The sequence below is a fragment of the Copadichromis virginalis genome, linkage group LG11, assembly GCF_057382275.1.
Source record: "Copadichromis virginalis isolate Kocher_CV1m ecotype Utaka linkage group LG11, C_Virginalis_male_GT1.1, whole genome shotgun sequence".
NCBI classification, from domain to species: domain Eukaryota; kingdom Metazoa; phylum Chordata; class Actinopteri; order Cichliformes; family Cichlidae; genus Copadichromis; species Copadichromis virginalis.
In genome coordinates, this window is record NC_140628.1 from 18,588,669 (window position 1) to 18,599,107 (window position 10,439).

Here is a 10,439-nt window from a genome sequence, read left to right on the forward strand (position 1 = left end):
TTAACTCCTAGGTGGTTACAATTATGACTGTATTTTGCTGGTTATAGGCTCCAATTTAACCACAATTTAATAAAAAGTGACACCAAGTTCACTGCTAATGTTTCGATATGTAATAACTATTAAAAAGAGGGTTAAACAGTCCAAAAAAAGAGGCTTTTTTGATCATTGCATAGATTTTAAATGTGAGGCATATATTCTGATGACCTATAAAAAAAAAAAGCAGAAAGTGCTTCAACAATAATGTGCTTTCTGAAAATTTGAACTCATGTGCACTTCTGTCCTATTGCGCACGTCTAAACGGGATTCTTCTGCTGTCTCAGGTTCTCATTTTTACTAAAAGGCAAAAATTGCAAAAACAGCACCAGACGATGTTTTCCACAGCAGCGGTAAGTGGAAAGCATGTCCTGAAAGTTCATCCGCAAAGCATGTAAGAAAAACAAGCGCTTCATAACATCTGCTCTGCTTTCATTTATGTCTTTTTTTTCAGCTCTATTTATGGATAAGGACAAAACAAATACCTCAAAGTAAAATCAAACGGTAAAGCTTCAAAACATGCAATTTTATCAACATTTCGGAATTTTTCATATCACCTACAAGAGCATTGTGTGTGTGAGGGTGTTTGTGGGCTTCTGGCACGCCCCACTCCCCGCTCTCATCCACCACTGTCCTTTATCTTCTTTATCTCTCTGTATTTCCCTCTCTCTCTCTCCATTTCAATATTGAAGAGAGTTTTATTAAGGGCTAGACTCGGATGTGCCGAGGCGCTCTTAGTAATTTTCCTACAAAGTGCTTTAATCCATCACATGGCCAACATGTGGCCTTTGCAGCCATACATCATCTAAGCCCACAGAGAGAGAGCGACAGACACAGAGAGAGAGAGCGACAGACACAGAGAGAGAGAGAGAGAGAGAGAGAGAGAGAGAGAGAGAGAGAGCAAGCGAGGAGGTGGTAACATAATTTCAGCCCCCTCCTTCTTCAACTTCTTCTTCTGCTTCTTTTTCTTCTTCTCTGCGCTCGTCTCCCTCCAGAGTTTCCCAGCTGGGATGGAAAGCACATCTTCTCCACATATTCCTCATACAAGTCCTCTCTCCATTTACAAATCAGAGTGAGGTATGTGTGAAGATGGAGCGAGGGGAGGGGCTGGGTGGTAAGCAAGGGGAGAGAGAGAGAGGATGAGAGAGAGAGAAAATGAAAGAGATGGAGATAGGCGAGAGTGAATGAGTGTGTGAGGCTGAGAGAGAGAAAGAGAGAGATAAGGAAAATGGAGAAAAGCTTACTGGAATGAATGAAATTGGGGGACAAAAGCGGGTGATAGGAAGTCAGTGTGTGTGTGTGTGTGTGTGTGTGTGCTCTGTATGAACAAGGTGTGCGCGCTGTACTTGGATGAGGAAATAGAAATAGGCGGAGAAGGAGTGGAGATGAGTGGTGGGGGGCTGCGTTTCCCAGCATGCAGCTGGTGCTGAGTTGCCCTCTGTGTTGCCCCCGGCCAACACCTGCTTCCATTTCGCTTCCTCCACCCTCCTCACGCTGAGGAGCAGCGATGAACTCCGGGCCCCCTGACTAATGGAATGGGCCCTTGCTCACAACCATTAGAGGATTGGTGTCCCTTTCGGTGCCCCCGAGTGCCCTACGGTACAGAAAAGGGAGAGGAAGGGGCGAGGTAGAAGATGGTGGCAGGTCTGCCTTTTTTTTTTTTTCCCTTTTGGCCCAACACACACACACACACACACCTGGTCATAATATAACAGCCTAGAGTAATCCAGCCAGAGTAAGGCTTGACATAGCTTAGCATCTGACTGAGGCTATTTCTGAGAGGATATTAGAAAATTCTGAATTGGGTGCAGCACTGCGAGGTTTCGGAGAGGGAGCTCTCTGAATGTGTACGACAGCGGCCCCGGCTGATCGCGAAGCGTTTGTGTGATTTCATTTAGCCGGTAAATCCAGTGCTCTACCTCAATTACATCTGCTTTACTCAGATGGAAAACACACCTCTGTGTACAGAGGCAGGGGAGGGAGGGGGGGGGGGGAAGAGGAGAGAGGAGGGGAGGGTGGAAGCAGGGAGCGGATTGGGGGATTGAATCTCTCGATGAGCTGATAGCACGTCCGAAGACAGCGAGCCAAGCTGTGCAGCGGTAATGTTATGCTAATGATATGGTAATGATATGGTAATCTGCCGGCAGTATTCCACCTCACTGGAGAGAAGGGGAATCTGGGAGGCCTTTTACCATTGGTTGGAGACCGGGGACTTCCTGAAGTCAGAGTTCAAGACAAAACCCTTTCTCACACACACACACACACACACACAGACACACCACATTAACATGGGACAGGCACTTAATTGTCGAAGCAGTGATCTCAGCTAAAATAAAAGCAATGCAAAACATAGAACTAATCTGGCTTTAATCGGATTTGCAAACTCTTAAGTAAGCAAGAAATAATACCTGTAAACAATGCAGTATCATGAAGACTGGGTTGGCTGCATTGTGAGTAAGCCTGCGAGCTTTATCAGCGTGTAATATCAAGTCGCTGCGACGCTGTTTTGTGTCGACATAAAGCGAAACAGAAAATCATCTATTTTAGATCGTGATCAGGGTCTCTTTTTTTCTGTGCCTGTGTGTGTGTGTGTGTGTGTGTGTGTGTGTGTGTGTGTAACTCTGCACCTGTGATGGCTGCCATTACCTGTCTACACAGAGCAGCTCTTTCTCTCGGCTTTGTAATGAGTGGGTTACACCGCCGCCGCCTTGGTTGGAGCGAAAAGACTCACCATTGTGTGACAGGAGTCTCTGAATGCGCGTCGTTTATTATATTTTGCTACATTTCACTGCATCTCATCTAATTGGGAATGAGCTGATTTGCCATTTAATTTCAAGCATTGTTGACAAACTATAGCCCATCTTTAAAGCCTCCCAAATGAGCAAATGCGTAAGGCATTATATAAATGTGAATGGATCGACTCTATCACTTAGACACGCTTAAGAATCGCAAAAAGTGACAGGAAATGCTTAGGTATGTCTGGTAAAAAGAAAAAAAGAGGGACACCTGCAAAAAGCAACTGCAATGGATGATGGTAAATCTGTCCGTGTGGCATAAAGACATCATCTCGGGTATTTTGCTTTTGTTTTTCTTTGTATTTTACAGTTGCAAAATGGATATGTCAAGTCTGCACAATGGAGACATGCGATGACATTTTCCTGGATGCTGTACACTAAATCAAAGGGACCAACAATATGTTGAGTGCCAGCATGGAGACATTTGATTCCCATTCCACTCATGCAGTATTACTGCTGGAATGCCAGCAGACATCACAATCCTCCCAAGCTGGCACTGGGCTTGTCACACTTTTTATTCCACGTCAGTGTTTTCAAAAAAATTAAATAACATGTATATATATATATCTCACAGGAAAATGTGAAGCCCCTGCTTCTTCTTGATACACTTTATTTGCAGCACAGAATGCGCAAATCACTGGTGACACAATTAAAATAGGTTTGACTTAACAAAGGCGATTTAGTGTCAGTGACATTTAGCATCAGCCTCTGGCGACAGACAGGTAAAAGAAGCCAGTCAGCAGATTGGACCTGAGGGGATGGGGAAAGTGGGGGTTGTAGAAGGCTCTTGTCTGGGTTTTGGTGTTGCTGGGATGGACGACTTATTAACACAGAAACACACAATTAGTGTAAATCCTTGACAACAGACTGCCACTGTAGGCTTACACCAGGGCATCAAAGCTCCAGCACCCCTTAATTTGAATGACCAGACTATGGGTGCTGAACTCAACGACACATATAGAAAATATGTTTTGTTTTTTTTCCTCACTGAACTGTGCATATGCACAAATACAATAAGTTTATGTAAATAGATTAAAAAATTAGTGCATCATTAGTGTCTAAAAGAGGAGAAAACAATGCAGGAAAAAACAAGAGGTGTTTGTGGGTATACATGAGGGACAATGAGAGAGGGAGAGAGAGAGACAGGCAGAGAGAAAGACAGAGACGGGGGTGGACTGTCCAATACACTCCTGATAAAGGTCAAAGAGATGTTTTATTCATGATCCAGGCGGCAGCAGCAGAGGCAGCAGGGCCAAGGTTGAAATGAGCTCGCGTCCATGTTCCCTGGAGCCAGTGCTGCAAACAGCCTCACACCAGGCCAGCGGACACTCCAACTGACTGCTATCAATAATGCCAAAATGCACACACACACACACACCCTACCCTTATCCCTTATCAATAACTTCAAATCACAAAAAATAAGAAAAATGGAGTCTTAAGTAAGACTAATATTTTGGTCTGATTTCTATAATTATATATCGAACAGTAACAGTTGTAAATATTCTAGATCTAAAAATTCACGATTTCAGTATTTTTTTCATTATTTACAATGAAACTGTCAATATGCTGTTAAATGCATGTAATATATAATATATTACGATTTTTACAGTGAACCACTTCAACTATGTGTTTATAACATTTTTTTTGGATTAGTCAGACTTTACATTTGAAAAGCACAAGTTAAACAAAATCCCTTTTAAAATCCTGAATATAACAGCGCACAGCAGGAATGGGAGTCGATTCATAAAAGTTCTTACCTTTTAAATTTCTCTCCGCTGAGAATCTTTCATGAAACATTCACAGTGAAGAGAATCAGACGAGGTTCATTTCGAAATCTCTTACACCCTTGAACCCCCTCTTTGAACTCGCTCCAAACAAAAAAGGCAAAACCTCTGTACTGCACCTAACCGAGACCAGCTCCGAGCCCTTGTTTTTTTTTAATATTTATTTATTTCATTTTTTATTTCAGTGTAGCTGGGAACTTTTTGATGGAGCTGACACAGTCTGAGACTCAATAACTAAAGTAACCTTTAAAGCACAGATGTGTCTTAATCAGAAAGATTGTAGCATCACAGATTAAAACTTGTGAAAATGGTTAAAGACCCAATAATTTCTAAAGACTTACACACTGAGCCTATTCACATACTGAGTAGGGAAGTGGGGGTTTCAGGGGAAAGAGAGGCGTGTGTGCCTGTTTGGGAGCATAGATGTGTCTTTTTATACGTGTGTGTGTGTGTTACACTGTGCGGCCAGCCCACTCCAAGCATCTTTGATCAGATATGAAATATTCACAAATGCTGCTATAATTTGATGAAAGTCAGATATCCCTCAAATAGGAAATAGAAGTCAGCTCGTTGGCAGCTCTTAAATAAAACAAAATAAAAGAAATCTTAGAATCCAGATTTAAAAAATGTAAATTGCAGGCCCTGAGGTTGGAGTAACAAAGAGATTTTAAACATGCACTGACCCGTTGTACAAACTCCAGTCCATGCTGCTCAGCCAGAGCTTTGGCAGCTCTGGTGCCTCCGTCCATTTGCACTGCATAGAAGATGAGGCAGTTGGTCCCACGGTGCCCCTCTGTGGTCACTAGGTTCCTCTGCAGCAGGCAGCCCAGCACCAGCACAAACGCAGTGAACATGGAGCCTTTAACGAGAATATCTGTGAGAATTAGATCCATATTTTCTTTTTTCCCAAAAAAATAAAAAAATAAAAAAATAAAAAAATAGAAACTTGGAAATTATGCATGTTTTAGTGCACTGTGTAGGGATCAGCCCAGAGTGCTACATTACATAATGTTTTAAGCAGACACCTTGCCTGAAGTCTTCAATGTCAGTCAAACCTACAAAATAATCAGATTGTATTTGTGTATCGGTTTTGGTGTCATTTTGAAAGCACAAATGACAGAGTACATTTTTGGCAAGCCCACTAATTATTTGATCAAAAAGTTGTTTCCGCCCTTTAATGTCAGGCATCATTTTTCTCTTTCAAAATACCACCTAAGGTTATTTCGCATACCCGTGCTCTTCACTGGATCTTTGTAATATCTAAAATCTGCAATTATATACATGCAACAAAACAAACCCAAACACCTACTTTTTTCTTTTCTTTTCTTTTTTTTACATATTATCATAACACTTCATATACCATCTAACTACACAAATGAGTTGACACAGTTTAGGATTCTGCATCTCAGTACAGAGTATTGAACATTGGCAATTGTGAAACAATTTGCCCACAGCCACCTCCTCTGTACTTCTGCGTGAATTCCACCGAGGCTGCCACCTACAGCATGTGAACCACCCACCTGTAGCCACACAGAGTGAAACGTCCAGGAGTTATCTTTCACCCTGTGCGATGAAAGCTAGAACTCTGGCATCGGGGGCCCCAAGCGAGACAACACACTCTCTCCAGTTCCCAACCCACACGTTTAATCTCCTGGCCTTGATGCAAATGCTTCTGAGAGCAGAAAACACTGCAGTGCCCTCATTGCGTGAACTAACTTCCCTCTTTAAGCAAAACAGGAACTTTATCAGTCTGTCTTTATGCTCGTACTTTTCCTGTGAACAATGATGGAACAAAAAAAAAAGTTGCCACGTTGCTCTTGAACAGCATCTACTGAAAGACTAAAACAGCCGATGTACTGCTGGACGAATGCCGCGTTGAAGAATATTAATTGCTTAAACTCCCTGTCCTTTCACCACATTACACAATCAACATTTACTGTTGATCTGCCAAGTAGGCCATTTTTCAGTTTTATACATTAGCTTACATTAAATGCAATTAGAAACGCAATCAGGCAAAGTGCTGTTTCCAGCGCGTATGTCTGCTGCCCGTGCAAAGAGCTCCTAAACTCTAAAAGGTTGCTTCTAAATACAGCTGCTCCTATTATACAAGCGACTAGTTGAGTAAGGAGGAATCATTTTAAGCCACGCGTTATGCAAACAATGCTTAAAAATAGTGCACGCAAGACATAGAACAAAATATATCGGACTTTTTGGAAGCCTGATGAACAAAACAAGCGGTTCTTTTAAATCCCTTCTTGAGAATCGTGATGGGAATTCTTAACAATGATTTGTTTTATGCGCAAAAACAATAATCCAACGTTATCACTTGCAGTGCCGGTATCTAATAGTGTTAATGTGCAGCATCTGTGGTTGAAAAAAATCTTTCTACTTCTTCATCAATTCTTTCAGCCTCTTTACTTTGAGAAATGCACCCGCTAAGATGCAGCAAAACTCTGAACCAGACGATTAAGACATCTCCGTCTATGAGTGATTCTGTTTGTGTGTTTATCTGACTCCTCGTCAAAGTGCCTCCTCCTGCAGCGTTTTTCGCCCCCACCCCAAACAACAAACAATGCAGCTGACCACTGTTTAAAGTCTGCAGCATCATTCAGCTCCTATCTCCCGAGCCACTGATTGAAATCGATAACCTCACTTGGGGCTCGAGCCCCAGTCAATCCCACTGAGGTGCGGGGCCGGGAGCGAACACCCCACCCAACGAGTAACCAGCCCTGGGCAGAGACAAAGTAGACAGGGGGAGAGGGAGGAGGGAAAAAAGAGGGCTCATGTGAGACTGGAGTACAGGGGAGCCACATTGAACAGTGTCAGGGCCTCGGGGCCTACTGGGACGCTGATAAAGTACCTGGACATTTTTATAGACAAACTACTTATTTCCGTCCTCATATCGCTTGGGAAGACTGATAACTTTATATTCCTCTCAGGCAGAGGAAAGAAAGGGAGGAGGGGGGTCCTTTCAGGAGTTTAATTGATCAAACTGTAGCCACAAGGTTTTTTTTTTCTAGAGATAAAAGAGACTAGCACTCTCTCCTGTACAATACAGAGATCTTTTAGAAAGCAGACCCAATGAGGGGAAAAAAGTGTAACTCATTATGCAAAGTCATTACAGTCCTCTGACTACCCTCCTTAAAGAGAAGGCGTTAATGGTAAAACTGTTCATGATTTTCCGAGGTCAAACTACTGGTCACAGGATAATATTATTTCACAATGTCCACATTATCGCTCCAACCAAACTTTTTAGATGGCCGTTTTAAGGTCAGACTTAAACACCATGTCTACTTAGAGTGTTTAACATTAGTATATTACCATAGTAATATTGCCCAGGGGACATGTTGGTAGAGAGCGAGGGGGGGGGGGGGGGGGGGCAATGTCTCAATTTTACAATGGCTTTACAGTAGAATAATGTTCTTTCTGTCATGAGTCAAGAGAACAAACGCAATAAAAACTGAGCCACAATAATCAACCCCATCTCGAGCCATCAGCAAAATGGCAACACATATGCAAATGTTGTTAAATATTTTTCCTCTTTTTGTACATTGCCCTGAAAATACTCCAGAATCTTACGTTCATATGGATAAAGCAGACTTGTAAAGCTTTACAAGTCATATTGGACAGATTTTGTTGTCCGTGGAGAGAGGCAGGCTAGCAATTTTCCAGTGTTTAGCAAATGCCAGGCTGTAATATAAGGAGTCCTTGAGCAAGACTTAAACCCCTGCAGCAGCTGAACTACAGCTGACCGTAACTTCTGACCTTGTAGTGCGTTTGTGGACGGGTGCTCCATTTTTATCACTGACAAACAAATACTGTGGAGGCAGATACTTCAACAATTTAATGATAATGTTTCTCAACATAGTTTGGAAAATAAGAGCACTATCAAAGAATTTCTATATACAAGGTCAAAGAAACTGATGAACTCTGGACATTAAAAACTGATGCCTATACTAATATTTGGTGGGATACAAAAACAAAAACAAAACAAAAAAACAGTTTTCCAATATATCCAATATTATTTCAGGCATTCAAAATATAAACATATTTCCAAAACATCTGTCTAGTTATTCATGTACTCATTTAGTCTCTTCCAGACTCTGCTCTGATCAGCTGGCTGTTGGTTTCCCCATTTCAAACACTTATCTTGCCAAAGGGAAGTTGCAAGTGTCAAAAAAATATACAGAGTCAATACTCATAACATGGTTGAAGCGTTTTTCTCCTACCTCTTCTTTGTTTTTCAAGACATAACCAGACAGCATTCTGTACGGAGATCGGTAGTAAAGGAGTCCAGGTGAAAATAACTGGTTTCCTATGAAATTAAAAATCCTGCAGAGGAAGTCCAAAACATTTGAGTGCTTAAAATCATGTCTCAAGCAAGGATGGAAAAATATTTTACTTGTACAACTACAACGGGGGCTACTCTGATTCTGTGATGGACTGGCAACCTGTCCAGCATGCACAGTCAGGATATACTCCAGGTTCATTGTGACCCTGAACTTGAAAAAGTGGTTAAATGGATGGATGGTTAAATGAAAACTACAGCAGCTGGTCTCCTTAGTTCCCAAACAAAGAGCAGTTAATGGAGCACATGGCCTTGTCCAAACTCTTTTGCAACTTTTTTTGGAACCATGAAAATTACCATAGATTTCAACATTTAAATGTTTAATATACCTTTTGTGCATTTAAAAAATGAAATATAGTTTTGGGCAAATTGGAAATTATTGCATTCTGTTCACCTTTTTATGAAAGGAGTCGCAAACGGAACTAAACAATCAATAATATTAATGACAGGTTTTTACTTTTCCTCCTTATATTAAAAACGTTGACTAATGAAAAAAAAAAACACCTATATTATCAGCATAGCTCCACCCAGCTACATCATGCATGGGGGCTAGTCAGACATAAATGGGGGACACCTGTAGTGCTGCATGGCTATGGCCATTATTTCGTTTTACAGTGTGGAACATTTTCAGCAGATGTTGCTTCCAGTTGCTTCTGTAGCAGTCTGCCTCTAGTTATCCATATGTTGGCAACAGTGTTCTCTCCTTTACACACAGTTCATTAAGTCTATCTGGAAGCCTCAAAAGGATGCAGGTAATTACAACACCAGGTTATCACCTTAACATAATAATGTCCCACTGCATCCATTACAAGCACCAAATCCTTTTCAGAGTTCGCTGCTATTAACTGAGGATGATGTGGATTAATAAATGCATCCAGAGAACTGATGTGAGTATAGTTTAAGGTTCTCACACTGTTAGCCTCGGGTCTTGAATTTTAGTGACCCCCCCCACACACACACACACACACACACAGAGAGACACAGCAAAAGCACAAAAAACAACAAAACACCCAAACTGGTCCAGTGCATCAAAGCCTGGAAACGAGGCTACATCTGAGAAAGACGGGAGGAGGGAGTGGGGGTTCAACTCTCACTCCCTCCATGCAACACGGAGCTGTGAAAGGATAGAACGGGTTTGTAGAGTAGGAAGAAAAGAAAGCTCTTACCTTTCCCATCCAGGCGACAGAGCCCTTAGACAGACGGACTGCCTCCTGTTGAAAGCAGAACGGCAGGTCGATGCATCGTGGAGAAAAAAGAAAAATTCCGACGCGTCCATTTTTTTTTACTCTTCGTAATAAAAGATGCAAATTAGAGCATGCAAAACACCGCATCTACAGAGCACCTTCTCACAGAACAAGTCAAACGTGCAGAAATAACGATTTTGTAAGTCGGCAAAACGAGCACATCCACGGCGTGTGGCGGAAGGGGGGATTTTGTAAAGATGTGAGAATGCATTAGAATGCAAGAAATGGTGTGATG

The 10,439-nt window shown here is 41.9% G+C and overlaps 1 protein-coding gene across 1 annotated transcript in view; it reads right to left on the reverse strand.

Annotated features, from left to right (window-relative positions):
• LOC146698349 (uncharacterized) overlaps nucleotides 1-10,433 on the reverse strand; it is a 32,147-nt gene extending 21,714 nt beyond the window's left edge. The window contains exons 1-2 of the mRNA XM_085472789.1: nucleotides 10,127-10,433; nucleotides 5,296-5,471 (exon numbers count right to left, since the gene is read on the reverse strand). Of these exons, the coding sequence (XP_085328915.1) occupies nucleotides 5,296-5,466 (171 nt within the window). The 5' untranslated portion in view covers nucleotides 5,467-5,471; nucleotides 10,127-10,433. The remainder of the gene's footprint in view (nucleotides 1-5,295; nucleotides 5,472-10,126) is intronic.
• Between the last annotated feature and the right edge of the window lie 6 nt (nucleotides 10,434-10,439).